The sequence below is a fragment of the Pan troglodytes genome, chromosome 6 (assembly GCF_028858775.2).
Source record: "Pan troglodytes isolate AG18354 chromosome 6, NHGRI_mPanTro3-v2.0_pri, whole genome shotgun sequence".
In the NCBI taxonomy this organism is placed as follows: domain Eukaryota; kingdom Metazoa; phylum Chordata; class Mammalia; order Primates; family Hominidae; genus Pan; species Pan troglodytes.
This window is the reverse complement of record NC_072404.2, coordinates 61,345,321-61,368,092: the sequence shown is the minus strand read 5'-3', so window position 1 is coordinate 61,368,092 and position 22,772 is coordinate 61,345,321. Positions and strand designations below refer to the sequence as shown.

Here is a 22,772-nt window from a genome sequence, read left to right as displayed (position 1 = left end):
CAGGATAAGTTTAAATGTAATCATTCACAACTTCAGTAACTCCCAATGGGCATGAACTTACAAAGATGACCACTTATAAAGAAGACTGGATGAGAGCAACTCTTAGGATAACCAATCAGGGCATGAAGATAAAGCCTAGAGGTTTCCCCCATCCAATCAGAACACAAAGTCCAGGACCTCATTGCCGAAACCTCTATATATAATGAATACTGAGGGTGCATTCCACCATTCCAGCCTCTTCTGCGACTGCTCCCGCTGCTGCTCCATGCCCGACTTAGAGGAGGAGGTGGAGGCTGCAACTTGCGGCACCCGGCCAGGCTCCCTGCAGTTGGTGGTGGCCACCAAGACTGCAGCGTGGTCAACGAGACTGCAGCATGTTCGGAGTGGTAGGAGGCGGCAATGAGCAAGAGCTTCTCCGTGCCCTGCTACAGGAGGAGTCAGAAAGAGGAGGGATCTGTCGCAGGCTGGAGGCTAGAGCCTGCAGCCCAGTGGCTCACCTCACTGCAGTTGGTGGTGGTGACAGAGACTGCAGCACAACCAGAGCAGTAGGACAGGGGCCTCAGCCTCCTGGGCTCCCTGGCTCCTCCTGCCTCAGCTAGAGCCGCTGGGACCCCAGGAGCAGCCACCACGATGGCCTCTGCACCCATTTCCTGCACAGTACCCTAGCTGGGAGAGGTGCTGGGAGAAGGCAGCCGGGCCTCCTGGTCCCAGGCAGCACAGCAGGGTCCTCCGGGGCCTTGCCACGGGCAACCTCCCATGCTCTTGGGCAATGAGCAAGAGCCACAGGCCTGGTCATGCTCTGAGGACAAAAGAGGGACCCTGAGCACAGCCGCTGTCCCTCGTCAGGTCATGTGAGAATTGTTCCAAATCCCTCTTTGGAGAAGGAGGAATGGTCTCTACATGCATGTGCAGTCGGGGAGGACACCCCAGGGCCGGGAAATGCAAGCAAGGGGCTACCAGGATGAGGCCAGGTGTCCCGTGAGGCATCCCTGTGCCATCCCAGGGCTGGGTGCAGATTCCTCCCAGGGAACTCGGGCTCAGCTCTCGGGCGCCACCTGGTGGCCACTTGCTTTTCCTGGTTGTGTCGCCCAAGCTGGCCTCCAACTCACACTTCGAGAGATCCTCTTGCCTTGGTCTCCCGAAGCAGGAAGGGGGAGGATTCCAGGCTTCAGCCACTGTGCCTGGGCTGGACCTATGTATTCTAATTTGTGAATGAGTTTAGGACTTGGGGAGAGTTTCTTCATCCGGTATCTTCCTGTGTCCTAAATGACCCTTGAGTCATGACTATTCTTAGCTGACCCTGCAGATGGGACAGGAAGGGAGAAAACATGAGGTCCTGAACAGCCAGGCTCCACTCTTCCCCTTCCCGTGCTACACATGCACACATACTCCACACACACACACATGCACACCCTGCACGCACACACTGCATGCACACACTGCACACACAGGCACAGAAGCAGAGTGTGAGTTCAGAACAGATGGAGCTGTGTCCGTTGTGAAAATGCTGAGGAGCATGGATGCTTGGGGAAGAACCCCTTAACCACACCCCACCCAGTGGCCCAGGTTAACTCCTGACCCAGCAGAGAAGCCGGCCAGCCCCCTCCTCCAGTGTCCATTCTGATTGGCCAGTACATGTTACCAGCCCTGGTGAGAATATGCACACAAAAACCCAGGAGCAACATGCCCGAGACACAACACACTCATAAACCCATGTGCTCATGCAACACACCACATCCAGGGACAGCACAGACACCAGGCATCTCCCTGTCAGTGCCACCTGTCACCACCAGCCTCTACCCACATTTCCCAGGGACTACCTCCCAAGGTCCCAGGGTCTTCTACCTCACTTACCTGCTTTCCATGTGGTCCAGGTAGTCCATTCTCCCCAGTGGGACCAGAGGATCCACAGAATGAGAGGAATTGGGGTGGGTGAGTGTTGGCCTCCAGCCAAGGGACCCCTCAGGAGGCACAGAAAAGAGGGGTAAGGGGCTGAAGGCTGGAGCTCAGTGGGGGTGGCAGGGACATTGGTCACTCATGGGCTGTACTGGCTCACCATCCTTGCCATAGTCACCCTTAACACTGTCCTGGTCCTGCAGGGATGAAGCAAGGCCAGACCCGGCTGGCATCACCCCTAAAACTGCTAAACCTTGCATTCCTCTGCTTGCCCTGCCATATCTCCAGCTTCCCAACATCTAAGCCCATCTGTTGCACAGAGGCGTCCCACAGAAGCCCCAACCTCTTCATCCCTTCCCCTCTGTCGGTAAGACTCACATGAGCCACCTTCTCCTGGGGGGCCAGGGTCTCCAGGAAAACCAAGACCCTAATCCAGAGGGAGAACAAGAGTCAGGGTCACAGCCCCATAAGCCCACCCAACACAGACTCCCACAGGCATATGAGACCCTCTTCCTCCCTACAGGCTCATCTGTTGGCACCTCCCTAGGAAGAAGGTCTCTGCACCCCTATCCCCACCTCGAGCACTTCATGCTGTCTAATGCCTTATGGTATTAGCCACAGGGTATCTCTCACTTTCTCTCTGGACTCCAGATCCCATGCATCCTGCCAGGATACCCCATTCCCAGAGCCTCCCTCCCAGGCATCCCTCCATTCCCAGGCTCCCCACAGTCCAAGATCCTCACTCACAAATACCCATATTCCCAGAAACTTGGCTGCCCTGACTCTCCTTTCCCACCACACTCCCCATGTGTACCCTGCAGAACAACTGGAGGGCACAGAGGGTCTTGAAGAACAGGGATGCAGCCCCTGCTTCCAAGACACCTTTAGTCACTCCCTACTGCCCTTGAGGACAATGGGATACACATAGAAAGTCTAGCCTATAAGGGGAGTCCCCTGGTCCCCTTCCGTTCAAGGACAGGGTGGAAAGCCTCACTCCGAGGATGGTTGGGAGCAGAGGCTCCTGGCCACAGAGGAGCTCCAACTCAAGGAAGTCACAGGAAAAGAGGGGGGTGCAGCTGAGGGAGGGTGAAGGGAATTCTGAAGCAGGGCCCTGGAGCTGTCACTCACCTGACACCCGGCTCACCCTGGATTCCTGGAGATCCTGACTCTCCTGGCTCCAGCAGCAAAGAGATTGGGGTCAAAAACCTCATTGCCCCCTCACAAAATCCTGGTATTTCTCACATTTTATTCTCTTTTGTCTCCTCAACAAAAAATGGGCAGAAATCCAACTGTCATTCCTCATCCACAAGACTGGTCCCTTCATCCCTTTCCCAATTACCTTCTCTCCAGGGGGACCCAGGTCCCCAACACCTCCCAGGGGACCTTGTGGACCCTGAAAGAGGAAGAGAAATAGGTGACATCGCTTCAGGAGGTGGGGTTATTGCAGGGGCAGAGGCCCAGATGAGCATCCCAAGGTTATGGCAGTGGGACAGTGGGGGCCTCCCAGGGGAAGGGGCTTCTCAAGGGTGAAGAGTTTATGATCTGAGGAAAGGGACGCAGAGGATCAGACTCATTGCTCTGAAGCGGCAGGGGCTGGGATGCCTCACATCAGTGCCACTGGGTCCAGGTAGTCCCTGGGGGGGGAACAGATACACTAGAGGTGTGGAAGGGAAGTGAAATGGCACGATGAAGGAGTGTGCAGGGAGGAAGAGCAGTCAGGCCAGGGAGGCAGCAGTGGGGTGGGGGCTGGCCAGGCAGGGGTGACCATTTGGGGTCTGGGGTCAGTAGGGGTCACATTCACCATAGGACCCACATCTCCTGTTTCTCCCTTCTCCCCAGAGGGGCCTGGCACACGCTATGCAGGTGCAGAAAGCATGGGCCCAGGTGACCACCCACCCAAAGCACAGCCCTAGACTGATGGGTCCCACAGCCCCTCCACTCAGACCCCACACGGCCCCCAGGCTTCTGCCCCCACCAACCCACTCCTTAAAGCATGTTGCTGGCAGGGTCTGGGACACACATCACCCCATCCTGACCCTGCCTCTCAGCCTGTCCCCAGCCGCATCTCACCTATAGTTTCATGAATCCTGTTGCACCTTTATTGCCTTTGGCTCCCCACGCTCTGGCTCCAAAGTGTCCCTGGGGTCCCTGAGCTCTGGGCTCCCAATCTGCTCCCTGGGGAAGGAGGGAAGCAGGGACAAGGACATAGACATGGGTCATGGGTCAGGCATTCTCTATTCATGAACCCCATACAGAGCTGGGTACCAGGCCCAGAGACCCCACTCCCAAACCCAGCCTCAGGGGCAAAGGGGAGTTGAAGGCAGAGCAGAGGCTGCCAGGGCCTTGCGTGGGGGCCGAGGGTTCACTCACCACTGCTACAGGCTGTTCCATGGACCAGTGAGTCCAGGGAGTCCAGGAGGGCCCTGGGGGAGAGAGGAGAGTCAGAAACACCAAGGCAGGGAGGGACCAGGAGGGAATGAGGTTAAAGGCCAGGGCGTCAAGGTCATGGACACTTTGATGCCCTTCTTCCTGGGGTCCCCCACCTCACCCTGGAGGAGAAGGTACAGGAGATACCAGAGGGAGGAAATGATAGAGCTCAGGGGTCAAGCCCACCTCAGCCCTCTCATGTGGAGAGAAGATTGGTCGGGTTCTCTGGGGTTCTTCTCTTGGTCTCCATCTTCTCCAGCCACACCTGGAGGCCCAGCAGGACCAGGAAGTCACACAGGACTCTGCACCCTATCACAGCCAGGCAGACAAATGGGGCCCTTTTCACCCTGTGGGGCAGGAAGGAGGAGTCATGGCCTGGAGGTGACCCTCACCCTCAAACACCCACAGGAAAGCTTTCATAGCCCATCACCCCTCAGCCCACAGACCCCTCCCCAAGAACCACTCCCGAAGGTCCCCACTCTCACTGGGACACCTGTCTCTCCTGCTGATCCAGGGGGTTCCTGAGGGCCTGGGCACCCTGGCGGGGGGCAATGGGTCCCTTGATCCTGCTGCACCTCACTCCCTAGGGGGGAACCCTGAAAGTTGAGATGAGTGAGATCCCCAGGAAGGAAGACCCAAGCCCACTCATACCAGGGCCCTCAGAGCACAATTCCCAGGAGAAGAGCCCCAAATCAGCTGCATTCTGGCTGACTCTAGATTCCCTCTGCCCAGTCCCACAGCACCTGCGTAGATCTGGATGCCACCTCCACCCTGCCTCAACACCCCCTTTCCTAGTTCCCTCCTCCCACTCCCCAGGAACCCCAGGCTCCCTGCAGGGTAAGGGGGCCAGCTGGACCTCATTCCTCTTCAAGCTGGGTCCACACTCTGAAGCAGAGATTTGGGGAAGGTGGAGCTTCACAGAAAAGAGAAGGGTGAGGGCTGGCGAGAGGAGATAGGTTCAGAGAGATGGGAGTGGGGAGTGGCATGGAGCAGGGTCAAGGTCAGGGAGCGGGTCAGGTCACTTGGTCCTTGGTCCAGGCAGGGCTCTGGGAGTCACACTCACAGCAGTGCCTAGGAGGCCTCTCTCTCCTGGGAAGCCCCTCAGACCAGGAACATCCTTCCCTTGAACCCCATGGTCACCCTAAAAGAAAAGGAGAGGGGAGGAGCGACAGCCATACGTGCTGCCAAATTAAAAAGAGAGATTTCTGAGCCCCCTCAAGTCCCCAGCTACCTGTTCCAGACATGCGAGCCAGAGGCAGGGGTGTGTGACTGAGAGAAGAGAGACAGACAGACTTAACTCCAGGGTCTGGGAGCCGTTCTCTCCTGGGAACAGACCTAGCTGAGGTCCCACCACATATGGGGGGCCACGGGGGCTGCTCTCCCCTTGGAAACCCTGAGAGGAAAAGGGGGGAGTGCAGTGGGTGCTGTAGGGTAGACGCCTGGGCTCCAGAAGAGGAAGAAGGTCACATCAAGCCTCGGCCCGTGGGTGTGGACAGCGTTAGGGCAGGCTCTGTTCTGCTCAGAAAATGTCTCTGTGGGCCTCCCAGACATCTTTGGCATTTGAGGGGCCTCCTGAGAATTGGTGGCCAGGGGTATCCCTCACCACCTTTCCTCTCTGGCCCGAGTGTCCCGGCAGCTTGTCATTCCCAGGGTGCCCTGGAAGGAGTCCAGATGTCAGGTGAACTCTCGGCTGGAAGGAGGCAGGGAAGGACTCAGAGAACCAGGGGTGGGTCAGAGCTCGGGTGACAACTTACCAGGGGCCCTTTGGGGTCAGGAAATCCATTGGGACCCTGAGTTCAGGGAGACCCTAGAGACAGAGGTGGACAGAGTCAGGAGAATGGGGCAGGTGCTGGGCAGGGGAACTCAGCTTCCTCCCTGGGGTGAGGAAGGAGCCAGCACACCCAGTCTCCTTCTTCCTAAGAGTGAATTTTCTCCAACTCTAGTGCTGGGATCTGACATCCCTGTGCCTGCAACTCCATCAAGTCCTTCAAGGTCGCTGTGATCCAGTTGCTGCCCACCTGCCACCCTCAGCTCCATCTGCCCCAGCACCCACTCTTGCTTCACCGGGACTAGTTTCCCCACAGGTCTCCGGCCCTTTGCCCATGCGGTGCAGCACCCAGCTCCCCTGTATGCCCCTTCCTCCTGCTGCTCCAGGGCTCATCCAGCCCAGGCAGCTGTGGAGCAGGGGGTTGGGAGCAGTGATTCTGCAGCTCAACCGCTGTGGCTCAGCTCCTGCCCTGCCATTTGATGACCCTGTGATGACTTGGCTTGCTTGTGCCTCTGCAAAGCCTCATCTGCAAAATAGCACTGTCCACACCCACCTCACAGGATGGAGAGGAGGTCCCACACAGCGCCTGCACGTGGCAAGTGCAGGAGATGTCAGCTCTGGAGACCACAGGTCTCGGTGCTGTTGGTGTCTCCCTTCTAGGGGCTGCCGCTGCCAGTTTGGACGCATGTTCACTCTGCTTGGACCTGCGGCCACTCTGTGCCTGTCTCCATCCAACTCTTCATGACAGGGGCTTTTCCTTGACTTCTTCTATACCCACCTCAATCCATCGGCAGCTAGGAGGTGCCATATACGGAGAGAGGAGCATAATGAATGCATAGCCATCTTTAATTGACTGGCTGACAGTAGCTGCAGGCACCCCCACACCCACCCTGACCTCATGTGCCCTCATCCCTAGAGTGCCCAGGCACAGATCCCTCTCCTATCACCTCCCCACCTGTGAATCCAGGGGGTCCAGGGTCTCCAGTTGGTCCAGTGTGTCCCTTTGGCACCCTGGGAGCACTCTGATGGTGCTGCTCCCTGGGGAGCACAGAGGAAGAAGACACTCAAGTCACACCCTTTTTCTGGGGGATCATGGAGGCCATCACCACCTGATGTTCCCTGTGGAGGAAGCACAGTCAGGGAGGGAGAGGATGGGAGAGGTGAGCGTTGGGGTCTGGGGATGAGGTCTGAGCCCAGAGGAGAAGCAGTCACCAGAGAGGCTGAGTGGGGCTGGTAGATCCCAGGAGCTATTGCGGGACAGGGAACGCCGAAGGGTATGAATAGTGTCGTCATCCATGGCCAGCGTGTTGCAGACCATGGGGTTACAGTCCTGCAGGGATCAGGCCCCCAAGGATGCACAGCACTGGGGAGCCCAGGGCCTCCAGGGAATGAACTGGTGCTTGGGGGCTCCAGAGTGCATCATTAGGACATGGAGTAGGGGCCAGTGTGAGGTGTCCACTCAACCTGATATCCTTCACACATGTCACCTTTGAATCCAAGACAGTCGTTCTCCCTTGAGAAAGACGGAGGTGAGAGGACCCCACAGATGAGAGAGGGCTGGGGGTTCTAATGTAGGATTCTGAGAACATGGCTGGAAGGGTGGGCTCAGGAGCTAGAGGGTAGCATGGGGCAGGCAGGAGTGAGGTGCTGGGAAGCTGGGGGCACGGTGCTCACCTTTGCACCCTCATGGCCCTTCAGACTCCGAATTCCATCTCTACCCTGGACTTAGAGGTGAACAGAGGTAGAGTGGTGAGGGGATGGAGGTGGGTTAAAAAGACCAAACTCTTGAGACCCCATCTTGCTCCCCTGAACACAGTCCTTTATCCCCAGCCAGGAGGTCAGTTACCTTAACCCTCGAGGTCCTGGGTATCCTAGAGGACCCTGAGGTTCAGATGGACCCTTGAAGAAAGAGGCATTTATAAATGGGTCTTAGAGCACTCACTGTGGGGGCTCCAGGGTGGGAGAAATGGAAGTAAAAACGCTGGAGTCTGGGTAGGGCTACAGGGCATCACAGGAGTGTAGAATATTGTCACAGCCACGTGAATGATGAGACAAGAAAATCCCAAGAACTTTCAGGCTCCAGGGTCTGGGTGGAGACTTTCTCGGGGTGAAGGGCATGGCAGATTTTGATTGTCCTTTCCAGTGTGTTGAATGGAAGAGATGTAAAACCTACCCAAATGATGAAGCAAAGTGAAGCATTAACAAATCTAGATGTTTGGTTTTTTCTGATTGAAAAACCATCAGTATTACAGTGAATTTATAGAGGACTTCATGAGTGTGGAAAGCTTTCCCAGCTTACTGCTCTCAAGGGAACTTTTCTATCTGTGTAAGAAGGATGGATGGGCTTTGGAGCTTCATTTCCTGCTAGTTGACAGGTTTGGGAAGGTTACTTCTTGCTCTGAATAGTAGTGACTAATGTGTGAAAAAGTCATAATAGTATCTATTTTCCTGAGTTGCTGAATGGTTCTATCATATTCAAAGGGTTCTTATAGTATGTGACCTACTACTGAAAATTCCCTCCCTTGCCACTAGTATTTAATAAATTATGTTGTCTTAATAAAAAATAACATTAAAAGCATTAAGTAGAGCTGTGATTTGTTTAAATTTAGTGGAAGAAAAATTTAAGACTCTTGTTTTTTAATTGGCTTGGCTAGACTTGCAATGGAGTGTCAAAGCTACCACCACTGTTTCAATTATTCATATCTTAGAAGCATCATTAACTAAATCATTATCTCAGAACCTCCCCATGCCTCACTCAATCGTTGTATTTCTTCATTCAACAATTCTTACACCAGATTTATCAGGAAAGAAAATATTTTTCTCTATCCTTTTAGGTTCATTCTGGGGGGGGGGGCTGTAGATTAAAATGACAAAAGACAAGTTAATGTAAGAATTCAGCTCTCTAATTGTATAAAGTTTGAGGCTTATACAGCATACCTAACGAGTGGAGGAAAGGGAGGGGGAAGAAATTTATTCTAAGACAGGAGCAAATAGGTTTCTTTCTTTCTTTTTTTTTTTTTTTGAGATGGAGTCTTGCTTTGTCGCCCAGGCTGGAGTTGCAGTGGTGTGATCTCGGCCCACTGCAACCTTCACCTCCTGGGTTCAAGTGATTCTCCTGCCTCAGCCTCCAAAGTACCTGGTATTACAGGCACGTGCCACCACGCCCGGCTAATTTTTGTATTTTTTAGTAGAGAAGGGGTTTCATCATGTTGGCCAGGCTGGCCTTGAACTCCTGACCTCAAATGACCTGCCCACCTCGGCCTCCCAAATTGCTGGGATTATAGGTGTGAGCCACCAGACCTGGCCGCAAATAGATTTCTTAAGGGAAGAAGAATAAGTGGATTTTTAGGGGAACAAAAAGAAGACACAAAATTTCATAATGATATATGTTTCTGCAAGTGCAGTGTTCTTTCCCTCTTCTTCATGGCCATGAAACTATACCAGAGAGGGGATTTATAACAGGTGTATTCTTGCTTTTCTTTCTGGGAGTAGACCTGCCAAAAGAGAATTTATGGCAGCCTCATTTCTCAGCAGTTGCTGCTTTTAATCAGATAAGGGAAGCTCTGAGGCTTCTTTCTGCATCTCTTGAAATCGGAAATAATGCCTGGCTGGTTCCCTCCACTGTCCCATCCCCCACCCCAGCCTCCATACACACACACACACAAACACACACACACACACACACTTTTAAAACGTTATTTAAGATGATGATCCTCACAAATCCTGTCCAGACAGCCATTACTTATTTAAAAAATTTTTTAGGCCAGGTGCAGTGGCTCACGCCTTTAATCCCAGCACTTTGGGAGGCTGAGGTGGGTGGACTGCCCAAGGTCAGGAGTTTGACACCAGCCTGGCCAACATGGTGAAACCCCATCTCTACTAAAAATACAAAAAATTAGCTGGACGTGGTGGTGGTTGCCTGTAATCCCAGATACTCAGGAGGCTGAGGCAGGAGAATTGCTTGAACCCAGGAGGCAGAGGCTGCAGTGAGCAGAAATCGTGCCGCTGCACTCCAGCCAGGTGACTGAGTGAAACTCCATTTCAGAAAAAAAAAAAAAATATATATATATATATATATAGAGAGAGAGAGAGAGAGAGAGAGTGAGAGAGAGAGAGAGAGAAAGACAGATATTTTTTAAAGTAGAGATGGGCCATGTGCGGTGGTTCATGCCTGTAATCCAAACACTTTGGGAGGCCGAGGCGGGTGGATCACCTGAGGTCAGGAGTTTGAGAACAGCCTGGCCAACATGGGAAAACCCTGTCTCTACTAGAAACACAAAAAATTAGCTGGTCATGGTGGCATGCACCTGTAATCCTAGTTACTTGGGAGGCTGAGGCAGGAGAATTGCTTGAACCTGGGAGGCGGAGGTTGCAGGGAGCAGAAGCCGTGCCATTGCACTCCAGCCTGGGGCCTAAGCAACAAGAGCAAAATTCCGTCTCAAAAAAAAAAAAAGGAAAAATTACAGATGGGGTTTTGTCCTGTGGTCCAAGGCTGCTCTCAAACTCCTGAGCTGAAGTGATCCACCCACCTCAGCCTCCCAAAGTGCTGGGATTACAGACATGAACCACTGTGCCCAGCTATTACTTATTTTTACAAGCTCTTCTAAGCTTGTAACTTTGTTGATCTGAATGGGTCAGGCCTTTCTTGCAATATACCTGGCAGGATTCCTGAAATCTGATTCCTGTGAACACTTTGGGTAACATCCTTCAGGTGCATTATGCTGGATATCTCACTCAAGATTTTAGTAATTAAAGAAAAAAAATCAAAACAGCCATGTGTCAGCTTCCCATACTCATCATCAGAATCAGTCTTGAGATACAGCCAGAATCTAACTACTTCTCTCCACTTCTACTACCATATAAAGGAAAAAAAAAATCAGGACCCCCAAACTTCTTATGAGAAAGGGAAGGTCAAGCCTGGAAGCTGAGTCATGCAACACCCCCTTCCAAAGGAATAGGTGTGACTAGCTTTATGCATCAGCCAGGTCCTCACGGAAAGGTGAGGTGCCTGCACAGGGCTGCCCCTACAAACCATTCATGAGCAAACCATTTGCCTGTCTTCCACTAACAAGAATGTGCCAATTGTAACAACTGTTAGGTATGCAGTCTAAGTCTACCTCCTAAAACTAAAGTCTGTTGGATTCCACAGTGATCATGTTGATTATAAGCTTATCTTCCCAGGTGCAGAACAAAGTTAAGATGAGATCAGTAGTTCCTCCATCTACTCAGAGACATCTGCATAACCATCTCTTCCTTTACTCTCTTTTTCTCTTCATGAGTTCACCTTATCTTATGTAATGTTGAGTTATTGGGCACCAACTAATGTCTCACAGGAATGTAACCATACATTCACCTTACCACCTAGCTGCCTTTCTCCCGACACACCGTTCCCACTTTAAGGAAATGTGTAACTATAAAACCTCCTGAATACCTTTTTGGAAAAACAGCCACAGATGTGTCTATGGCTCATGCTTTTCCCAGATATGCCCTAAGGCTAGAGCTGAATAAACCTTGATGATTAAGACTTTTGCCTCAGTCACTCATTTTGATTGTCACCTATTACAAGTGATATTTAAAAAACTGAGGTCGAAGATGGCCAAATAGGAACAGCTCCAGTCTGCAGCTCCCAGAGTGAGCGATGCAGAAGACAGGTGATTTCTGCATTTCCAACTGAGGTACCAGGTTCATCTCACTGGGGCTTGTCAGACAGTGGGTGCAGCCCATGGAGTGGAACAGAGTGGGGCATTGTCTCACCCAGGAAGCGCAAGGGGTCAGGGATTTCCCTTTCCAAGCAAAGGGAAGCCAAGACAGATGGTACCTGGAAAATTGGGTCACTCCCACCCTAATATTGTGCTTTTCCAAAGGCCTTAGCAAACGGCACACCAAGAGATTATATACTGCGCATGGCTCAGAGGGTCCCACACCCACAGAGCCTCGCTCACTACTAGCACAGCAGTCTGAGATCGAACTGCAAGGTGGCAGTGAGGCTGCAGGAGGGGCATCCACCATTGCTGAGGCTTGAGTAGGTAAATAAAGCGTCCGGGAAGCTCGAACTGGGTGGAGCACACCGCAGCTCAAGAAGGCCTGCCTGCCTCTGTAGACTTCACCTCTGGGGGCAGGGCATAGCTGAACGAAAGGCAGCAGAAACTTCTGCAGACTTAAACGTCCCTGTCTGACAGCTTTGAAGAGAGTAGTGGTTCTCCCAGCATGGAGTTTGAGATCTGAGAATGGACAGACTGCCTCCTCAAATGGGTCCCTGACCCCCGAGTAGCCTAACTGGGAGATACCTCCCAGTAGGGGCCGACTGACACCTCATACAGCCAGGTGTCCCTCAGAGACAAAGCTTCCAGAGGAAGGATCAGGCAGCAACATTTGCCATTCTGCAATATTTACTGTTCTGCAGCCTCTGCTGGTGATACCCAGGCAAACAGGGTCTGGAGTGAAACTCCAGCAAACTGCAACAGACCTGCAGCTGAGGGTCCCAACTGTTAGAAGGAAAACTAACAAACAGAAAGGACATCCACACAAAACCCCATCTGTACGTCACCATCACCAAAGACCAAAGTAGATAAAACCACAAAGATGGGGAGAAACCAGAGCAGAAAAGCTGAAAATTCTAAAAATCAGAGAGCCTCTCCTCCTCCAAAGGAATGCAGCTCCTCGCCAGCAACGGAACAAAGCTGGACGGAGAATGACTTAAACGAGTTGCGAGAAGAAGGCTTCAGGTGATCAGTAATAACAAACTTCTCCAAGCTAAAGGACGATGTTCGAACTGATCGCAAAGAAGCTCAAAACCTTGAAAAAAGATTAGACGAATGGCTAATTAGAATAAACAGTGTAGAGAAGTCCTTAAATGACCTGATGGAGCTGAAAACCATGGCACGAGAACTATGTGACGCATGCACAAGCTTCAGTAGCTGATTTGATCAACTGGAAGAAAGGGTATCAGTGATTGAAGATCAAATGAATGAAATGAGAAGAGAAGTTTAGAGAAGAGAGAGTAAAAAGAAACGAATAAAGCCTCCAAGAAATATGGGACTATGTGAAAAGACCAAATTTACATCTGATTGGTGTACCTGAAGGTGACGGGGAGAATGGAACCAAGTTGGAAAACACTCTGCAGGATATTATCCAGAAGAATTTCCCCAACCTAGCGAGGCAGGCCAATCTTCAAATTCAGGAAATACAGAGAACACCACAGAGATACTCCTTGAGAAGAGCAACCTCAAGACACATAATTGTCAGATTCACCAAAGTTGAAATGAAGGAAAAAATATTAAGGGCAGCCAGAGAGAAAGGTCAGGTTACCCACAAAGGAAAGCCCATCAGACTAACAGAGGATCTCTCTGCAGAAACCCTCTAAGCCAGAAGAGAGTGGGGGCCAATATTCAACATTCTTAAAGAAAAGAATTTTCAACCCAGAATTTCATATCCAGCCAAACTAAGTTTCAAAAGTGAAGGAGAAATAAAATCCTTTACAGACAAACAAATGCTGAGAGATTTTGTCACTACCAGGCCCGCCTTACAAGAGCTCCTGAAGGAAGCACTAAACATAGAAAGGAACAACCGGTACCAGCCACTGCAAAAACATGCCAAATTATAAAGACCATCAGTGCTAGGAAGAAACTGCATCAACTAATGAGCAAAATCACCAGCTAACATCATAATGACAGGATCGAATTCACACATAACAATATTAACTTTAAATGTATATGGGCTAAATGCTCCAATTAAAACACACAGACTGGCAAATTGGATAAAGAGTCAAGACCCATCAGTGTTCTGTATTCAGGAGACCCATCTCACATGCAGAGACACACATAGGCTCAAAATAAAGGGATGGAGGAAGATCTACCAAGCAAATGGAAAACAAAAAAAAGCAGGGGTTGCCATCCTAGGCATCCTAGGTTTAAAGTATGGTTTAAAACATACTTTAAACCAACAAAGATCAAAAGAGACAAAGAAGGCCATTACATAATGGTAAAGGGATCAATTCAACAAGAAGAGCTAACTATCCTAAATATATATGCACCCAATACAGGAGAACCCAGATTCATAAAGCAAGTCCTTAGAGACCTACAAAGAGACTTAGATTCCCACACAATAATAATGGGAGACTTTAACACCCCACTGTCACCATTAGACAGATCAACAAGACAGAAAGTTAAAAAGGATATCCAGGAATTGAACTCAGCTCTGCACCAAGCAGACCTAATAGACATCTACAGAACTCTGCACCCCAAATCAACAGAATATACATTCTTCTCAGCACCACATCACACTTATTCCAAAATTGACCACATAGTTGGAAGTAAAGCACTCCTCAGCAAATGTAAAAGAACAGAAATTATAACAAACTGTCTCTCAGACCACAGTACAATCAAACTAGAACTCAGGATTAAGAAACTCACTCAAAACCGCTCAACTACATGGAAACTGAACAACCTGCTCCTGAATGACTACTGGGTACATAATGAAATGAAGGCAGAAATAAAGATGTTATTTGAAACCAATGAGAAAAAAGATACAACATACCAGAATCTCTGAGACACATTTAAACTGTGTAGAGGGAAATTTATAGCACTAACTGCCAAAAAAGAAAGCAGGAAAGATCTAAAATTGACACCCTAACATCACAATTAAAAGAACTAGAGAAGCAAGAGGAAACACATTCAAAAGCTAGCAGAAGGCAAGAAATAACTAAGATCAGAGCAGAACTGAAGGAGATAGAGACACAGAAAACCCTTCAAAAAATCAATGAATCCAAGAGCTGGTTTTTTTAAAAGATCAACAAAATTGATAGACCACTAGCAAGACTAACAAAGAAGAAAAGAGAGAAGAATCAAATATATGTGATAAAAAATGATAAAGGCAATATCACCACCGATCCCACAGAAATACAAACTACCATCAGAGAATACTATAAACACCTCTGTGCAAATAAACTAGAAAATCTAGAATAAATGGATAAATTCCTGGACACATACACCCTCCCAAGACTAAACCCAAGAAGAAGTTGAATCCCTGAATAGACCAATAACAGATTCTGAAATTGAGGCATAATTAATAGCCTACCAACCAAAAAAAGTCCAGGACCAGATGGATTCACAACCGAATTCTACCAGAGGTACAAGGAGGAGCTGGTACCATTCCCTCTGAAACTATTCCAATCAATAGAAAAAGAGGGAATCCTCCCTAATTCATTTTATGAGGCCAGCATCATCCTGATACCAAAGCCTGGCAGAGACACAACAGAAAAAGAGAATTTTAGACCAATATCCCTGATGAACATCGATGCAAAAATCCTCAATAAAATACTGGCAAACAGAATCCAGCAGCACATCAAAAAGCTTATCCACCACAGTCAAGTTGGCTTCATCCCTGGGATGCAAGGCTGGTTCAACATACACAAATCAATAAACGTAATCCATCATATAAACAGAACCAAAGACAAAAACCACATGATTATCTCAATAGATGCAGAAAAGGCCTTTGACAAAATTCAACAGCCCTTCATGCTAAAAACTCTCAATAAACTAGGTATTGATGGGACGTATCTCAAAATAATAAGCGCTATTTATGACAAACCCACAGCCAATATCATACTGAATGGACAAAAACTGGAAGCATTCCCTTTGAAAACTGGCACAAGACAGGGATGCCCTCTCTCACCACTCCTATTCAACATAGTATTGGAAGTTCTGGCCAGGGCAATCAGGCAAGAGAAAGGAATAAAGGGTATTCAATTAGGAAAAGAAGAAGTCAAATTGTCCCTGTTTGCAGATGACATGATTGTGTATTTAGAAAACCCCATCGTCTCAGCCCCAAATCTCCTTAAGTTGATAAGCAACTTCAGCAAAGTCTCAGGATACAATCAATGTGCAAAAATAACAAGCATTCCTATACACCAATAACAGACAAACAGAGAGCCAAATCATGAGTGAACTCCCATTCACAATTGCTTCAGAGAATAAAATACCTAGGAATCCAATTTACAAGGGATGTGAAGGACCTCTTCAAGGAGAACTACAAACCACTGCTCAATGAAATAAAAGAGGATACAAACAAATGGAAGAACATTCCATGCTCATGGATAGGAAGAATCAATATCGTGAAAATGGCCATACTACCCAAGGTAATTTATAGGTTCAATGACATCCCCGTCAAGCTACCAATGACTCTTCACAGAATTGGAAAAAACTACTTTAAAGTTCATATGGAACCAAAAAAGAGCCCACATTGCCAAGACAATCTTAAGCCAAAAGAACAAAGCTGGAGGCATCACGCTACCTGACTTCAAACTATACTACAAGGCTACAGTAATCAAAACAGCTTGATACTAGTACCAAAACAGAGATATAGACCAATGGAACAGAACAGAGCCCTCGGAAATAATAGCACACATCTACAACCATCTGATCTTTGACAAACCTGACAAAAACAAGAAATGGGGAAAGGATTCCCTATTTAATAAATGGTGCTGGGAAAACTGGCTAGCCATATGTAGAAAGCTGAAACTGGATCCCTTCCTTACACCTTATACAAAAATTAATTCAAGATGGATTAAAGACTTAAACGTAAGACCTAAAACCATAAAAACCCTAGAAGAAAAGCTAAGCAATACCATTCAGGCCACAGGCATGGGCAAGGACTTAATGACTAAAACACCAAAAACAATGGCAACAAAAGCCGAAATTGACAAATGGGATCTAATTAAACGAAAGAGCTTCTGCACAGCAAAAGAAACTACCATCAGGGTGAACAGTCAACCTACAGAATGGGAGAGAATTTTTACAATCTACCCATCTGACAAAGGGCTAATATCCAGAATCTACAAAGGACTTAAACAAATTTACAAGAAAAAATCAAACAACCCCATCAAAAAGTGGGCAAAGGATATGAACAGGCACTTCTCAAAAGAAGACATTTATGCAGTCAACAGACACATGAAAAAATGCTCGTCATCACTGGCCATCAGAGAAATGCAAATCAGAACCACAATGAGATACCATCTCACACCAGTTAGAATGGCGATCATTAAAAAGTCAGGAAACAACAGGTGCTTGAGAGGATGTGGAGAAATAGGAACACTTTTACACTGTTGGTGGGAGTGTAAACTAGTTAAACCATTGTGGAAGACAGTGTGGCGATTCCTCAAGGATCTAGAACTAGAAAAACCATTTCACCCAGCCATCCCATTACTGGGCATATACCCAAAGGATTATAAATCATGCTGCTATAAAGACACATGCACACGTATGTTTACTGCAGCACTATTCACAATAGCAAAGACTTGCAACCAACCCAAATGTCCATCAATGATAGACTGGATTAAGAAAATGTGGCACATATATACTATGGAATACTATGCAGCCATAAAAAAGGATGAGTTCATGTCCTTTGTAGGGACATGGATGAAGCTGGAAACCATCATTCTCAGCAAACTATCGCAAGGACAGAAAACCAAATGTTCTCACTCACAGGTGGAAATTGAACAATGAGAACACTTGGACACAGGGTGGGGAACATCACACATTGGGGCCTGTCGTGGGGTGGGGGGAGCGGGGAGGGATAGCATTAGGAGATATATCTAATGTAAATGACGATTTAATGGGCACAGCACACCAACGTGGCACATGTATACATATGTAACAAACCTGCACATTGTGTATATGTACCCTAGAACTTAAAGTATGATAATAATAAATAAAACAAAAACAAAAACTGAAGTCAAATTAAATTTAAATGACTTTAATTGAGCAATGAACAATTCATGAATCAGGCGGCCTTCTGAGCCAGGGTAGGCCCAGAGACTCCAGCGCAGCCACATGGTGGAAGATTTATGGATAGAAAAAGGAAAGTCATCTACAGAAAACAGAAGTGAGGCACAGAAACTGCTGGATTGGTTGCAACTCAGCGTTTGCCTTATTTGAACACAGTTTGAACACTTGGCTACATTTGATTGGCCAAAACTTGTTGATTGGCACAAGTGTAGGCTATGGTTTGTTTCCACCTCCACTTGTTATAGTTCACCATGAACAGAAAAATCTTTAGGTTGAACTTAAACATGTATGAACTTTAGGCTAAACTTGATTTAACACAACAAGTCACCTCATCCCTTGCCTGGAATCTAAATGGAGAAATAGCCACTTAAACAACTATGATACAGAGTGCTGAATGCAGACACCAGGGAGTGTGAGTGTAAACCAAAAATAAAATTCTAAGACTCCAACTAACTGAATGGATCCCTCCTCTCAGCCAAGGGAATCCCAAAGGAAACCTAAAAAACTAGTTCAGGCAATGATGGGACAGGAGGTGGGACAAGCTTCATCTTAACCCAGACACGACTTTCTGTTGTTTCCAGGTCTTTAGATAATAATTTAACTTCTTCAACCAATTGGCAAACAGAAAATCTTTGAAAATATCTATGTCCTGGAAGGCCCCCTAATCCCCAGTTCAAGTTTTCCTGCCTTTCCAGACCAAACCAATGTACACCTTACGTGTATTGATTGATGTCTGCCTGTAACTTCTGTCCTCCTAAAATGTATAAAATCAAGTTGCAACCCAACTACCTTAGGCACATGTTCTCAGAACCTCTTGAGACTGTGACTTGGGCTTTGGCCACTCATATTTACCTCAGAATAAATCTCTTCAAATATTTTACAAAGGTTGACTCTTTTTTGTTGGCACAAGGACCACATTGACACAAGAATAAAACAGGGTGATCACAGGAGAATAAAAAATTCCAGGGAGCAGTTTCACATGACTAGAGGCTGTGGGCTGTTAAGACCCCGAAAAACGAAGGTGTGGACCAAGCTGGCTAAGACTGACTGGATCCAACATAGCACTGGGTTTGACCCAGGTTTCACCTAGGACTTCATTATACACTCATTAACATACTAAATCACACACTTACCAGTGCCATAACAGTTCCAAGAACACCCACATTTGGTGTACAAATGGGTTGCATCACAGTTCCAAGAACTCTCCACCTTTTCCCAGAAATTTTCATGAATATTCCACCTCTTGATTAAAGAAACCCATAAAGGTAGTAGCAGCCCCAAACTCCATTTGCACAACTCTCTCTTGAGTATGCCAGCAATCGCTTTCTTGAGTGCTTTTTGCTTTGCAATAAATCATACTTTCACTATTTTCGACTCATCCTTGAATTCCTCCTTGCGATGGTGTCAAGAGGCTGGACACCGGCTGAGGTCAAGGTCCCCTTGGCATTTGGGGGACCTCCCCTAGCCCACTGGTATCAACATCACATCCATCTCCTCACTGCTCTTCCAGCCTCTACCCTTCCCTCCACCCTTCCCAACCCTGCCCTAGTCTGTTTTCTACACAGCACTAGGGCTGATGCTTTGAAGGCTTAAGCCAGATTACATTACTTTTCAGCTCAAAATCCTCACATGATATCCCATTTCTTTCAGAACTAAATCCAAGATCCTTATAATGGACTACAAATCTGAGCGTCCATTTCTTCTTTGAATTCAGATTCTACCCCTGGTAAGGGAGTACAGAGCTCCAGCCTCACCGATCCTGTCAGGAAATTCCTCAGGCCCGTTTTTCCTGCCTCAAAGCTTTGATTAATAGTCTTGTTTTGTCCCCTTTCCTACCTTTGGGTCTCTGCTCCTGGCAATTTGCCATAGGGGCCTGGCCTGGCCCTCCTATTTTTTTTTTTTTTTTTTTGAGACGGAGTTTAGCTCTTGTTGCCCAGGCTGGAGTGCAATGGTGCGATCTCGGCTCACCAAAACTTCTGCCTCCCGGGTTCAAATGATTCTCCTGCCTCAGCCTCCCGAGTAGCTGGAATTACAGACATGCACTACCACGCCCGGCTAATTTTGTATTTTTAGTAGAGACAGGGTTTCTCCATGTTGGTCAGGCTGGTCTTGAACTCCCGACCTCAGGTGATCTGCCCACCTCGGCCTCCCAAAGTACTGGGATTACAGGCATGAGCCACTGTGTCCGGCCGACCCTTGTATTTTTAATTACACTCAGTCTTACCTTCCAAATGTTTCACTCAATTTATTTTTCTTTCTGGCACTTATATACATATTTATTTATTTATTCTATTCTCTGTTACCCCTCACTAGATTGAAATCTGCATGACAGCAGCCACTCTGCCTTTTATGCCACTGCTTTGTCTATTTTACTCAGGGCTGTATCCGAAATGTCCAGAATAGTGCCTGGCCCAAAACAGATGCAGATAAATATTTATTGAATAAATAAAATACATGTTCATCATTCATGTAGACTCCACAGTTTTGCAGGGAAGCTACAGGTCAAGCCCAGTCTCTCTCTTATTTGTTTCCTTTGGCAACACACATGCCCCAGGCTCTGGGTCCTTACTCCTCAGGGGCAGCTGAGCAGACCAGGACATGTCCAGTCCTGCCCCAAACAACTCATCAAGAACTTTCTTCTAACCCCAAGTCACACTTTAACAGTTGTTCTAGTGAATGCAGCTTTATCTTGTAACTTTTTCAGTGGTATCTGATGCCCTTATAATTTGTGCTCAAGGAAACAGCCTGGCTGGTTAGCCTACACCCCATCCTCCAACCATGCCAAGCAACCACCACATCATTCAGGACCAAACAGAGAGCACACAGGAGAGGTATCAGACTGAGGTGAAAGCAGAGTCACAGTTCTAATTTTATACTTGGAAAAAAATTTGCACAAATTACAGGAAGTCGAGCTCAGCAAAACAATCTTCTAGGCAGAGAGAGATGCAGGAGGGAGGTTATGTCAGACACTAGTAGGTTGCTCACAATGCAACAGAACCACAATTTGCACACGAATACATCGTGGACACATGTCAAAGTTCCATTTTAACCCATTAATGATGGAAACAGTGGGATGACAAAGGTGCTTCAAAGGAGAATGCAGGCAAGTGACCTACACACACAGTCAAAAGCGGGGAGAAAAGAGAAAGGAAACGCTGGGAATGAAGTGGCTCAATCAGATAGGAAGCTGGTTATGATTCTCACCTTAAGCAGGGGTCATTTGTCTTATACACACACACACACACACACACACACACACACACACACACACACGTTTTAATGGAGACAGGTTCTTGCTATGTTGCCCAGGCTGGGGTTGGTGAACTCCTGGGCTCAAGCAATTCTCACACCTCAGCTTCCCAGACTGCTGGGATGATAGGCATGAGCCACCCTGCCTGGCCCATTTGCATTTTTACAGGACGAGATCACTTCTATCCCCACTGGAAAAACATTTGTCTTGCTAACACACAATAAGCTTTCAGCTTAGTTTTCTACAAGTTAACTTTTCCATTAAAAAGAGTTGTAAAATGTCCTCATTGTAAATAGTAAAACTACTAGAGTTCAATGGCGTTTGGCAGGCTTGTCAGATAGGTGCCTTAGCATGACTGAAGGCCATAGGCATTGTTTCTGTCTTACTTGTAAGTTCTGGCTCTGACAGGTATAGTCAGGTGGTGCATGCTCTATATTAATCAAATGAGGCTTTGAAAGCTGGGAAAGAGTTGGGGACTTGCCTCGGGTGACATCTGTTCGTGTGACCCCCTCCTTCCACCTCCTGTACTGCGCAGCTCATGTCCTTTATGACCCTCTGTGATGCACCCACCTCCTGGTCTCCGCACTCAGCATTCTGCATCAGGTGGTTTAAGCGACTCTCCCTCCCTCTAGGCTACGGGAGCAGTTTTCTTGTCCTCCTCTCAGCCTCCAACTCAGGATCTGGTACATCTTACAAGTTTAATAGTGTTTGTTGAATAACCTCATGAAGAAGGTGGGATCTGAGCTGTGTTGTGAAAAAATAGTGTCTGTGAGGACATGGAGGTGGGGTCAGCGGAGGCGAGGACAGCGCGAGCTCCGCACAGTTTTCTGCTGCGGGAGGGTGGCCTGCAAGGCGGGGCCGGTTGCGGTCAAGTTCAAGTAGGGTCAGCGCAGGAGGACACTGGCATAAAAAATAGCCACATCCAAGGAAGCAATGAGGTGTGGGGACCATCTATTTCGGCGGGCCTTCCCACCCCCAGGCTGGCCTTCCCATCACGCGTGGGTGTGGGGGCACTGCCCCCGCTGCGCGCAGGAACAGCGGGGAGAGCCAGGAGCGGAGCGGCTTCGGGATGCCAGACTGAGCAGTGGGTTCGTCTGCGGCCACCTTTCAGGGAACAAGCTTCCCCCCGCGGAGACTCTGCTTCTTTTAAAAGCCTTCCTGGGTTTAGTCAAGGGCGACAGGACGACCTCCCTTGGGAAGGGAGAGCCTGCCAGTCCCCCTCCCATTTGCCAGGCGGTGCAGCCCCTCCTCCCGCCCGGGGCGCGCGCACCTCAGCGTCGCCGGCCTAGCGCCCAGCAGCCGCGCCCCAGGCCGGGCCTCGGGTTCCGGGAGCCCGCAGGCGCGCGCCTGGCCGGGCGTGTCGGGAGCGCGCGGCGGCCGGGGGCGGAGCGCAGCCAGGGCTGCGCGGCGCGCCCCGGCTCCCGCCCGCTCCCAGCCGGGCCCCCCAGCGGTCGGCGGGACGGCTCCCGGCTGCAGTCTGCCCGCCCGCCCTGCGCGGGGGCCGAGTCGCGAAGCGCGCCTGCGACCCGGCGTCCGGGCGCGCTGGAGAGGACGCGAGGAGCCATGAGGCGCCAGCCTGCGAAGGTGGCGGCGCTGCTGCTCGGGCTGCTCTTGGAGGTAGGGGCCGGGGACCGGGTGCTGCCGGAGG

At 48.9% G+C, this 22,772-nt stretch overlaps 2 protein-coding genes across 7 annotated transcripts in view; one reads left to right on the top strand and one right to left on the bottom strand.

The window, feature by feature from the left end:
- On the bottom strand, window positions 1–21,789 carry LOC104007225 (fibril-forming collagen alpha chain-like). 2 transcript variants are annotated; one of them, XM_063814222.1, is made up of 16 exons: window positions 8,034–8,260; window positions 7,047–7,210; window positions 6,645–6,885; window positions 6,078–6,130; window positions 5,387–5,979; window positions 4,817–4,919; window positions 4,510–4,670; window positions 4,267–4,319; window positions 3,967–4,071; window positions 3,236–3,289; window positions 3,025–3,158; window positions 2,275–2,323; window positions 2,057–2,093; window positions 1,855–1,961; window positions 1,110–1,300; window positions 1–425 (listed from the first exon to the last, which is right to left on the bottom strand). In XM_063814222.1, the coding sequence occupies exons 11-15, from the start codon at window positions 3,105–3,107 to the stop codon at window positions 1,241–1,243; spliced, it is 336 nt and encodes a 111-aa protein (XP_063670292.1). In that variant the 5' UTR covers window positions 3,108–3,158; window positions 3,236–3,289; window positions 3,967–4,071; window positions 4,267–4,319; window positions 4,510–4,670; window positions 4,817–4,919; window positions 5,387–5,979; window positions 6,078–6,130; window positions 6,645–6,885; window positions 7,047–7,210; window positions 8,034–8,260; the 3' UTR covers window positions 1–425; window positions 1,110–1,240. The 2 variants fall into 2 exon arrangements, with proteins under 2 accessions (XP_063670292.1, XP_063670293.1); XM_063814223.1 differs by lacking the exons at window positions 4,817–4,919; window positions 8,034–8,260 and adding an exon at window positions 21,695–21,789 and having other exon boundaries at window positions 1–422; window positions 3,025–3,289.
- VOPP1 (VOPP1 WW domain binding protein) overlaps window positions 21,668–22,772 on the top strand; it is a 102,640-nt gene continuing 101,535 nt past the window's right edge. The window contains exon 1 of one of the 5 annotated variants that reach the window (XM_016957494.4): window positions 21,668–21,807. In XM_016957494.4, the coding sequence (XP_016812983.2) occupies window positions 21,672–21,807 (136 nt within the window). In that variant the 5' untranslated portion in view covers window positions 21,668–21,671. Of the gene's footprint in view, window positions 21,808–22,460; window positions 22,742–22,772 lie in introns of those variants that run through there. The other 4 variants (XM_063814220.1, XM_001157372.8, XM_063814215.1 and 1 more) reach the window with 4 other exon arrangements.

Bases quoted from the DNA above. Each gene is read 5' to 3' on its own strand.
- LOC104007225 (XM_063814223.1), bottom strand. From the start codon at position 3,107: ATGAGGTTTTTGACCCCAATCTCTTTGCTGCTGGAGCCAGGAGAGTCA. The intron at 1,962-2,056 runs GTGAGCCAGTAC...GTGCCTCCTGAG, and splicing joins GGGTGACTATGGCAAGGATG to GGGTCCCTTGGCTGGAGGCC. The intron at 1,301-1,854 runs GTAAGTGAGGTA...TCCCATCTGCAG, and splicing joins CTGGACCACATGGAAAGCAG to GGTCAGCTAAGAATAGTCAT.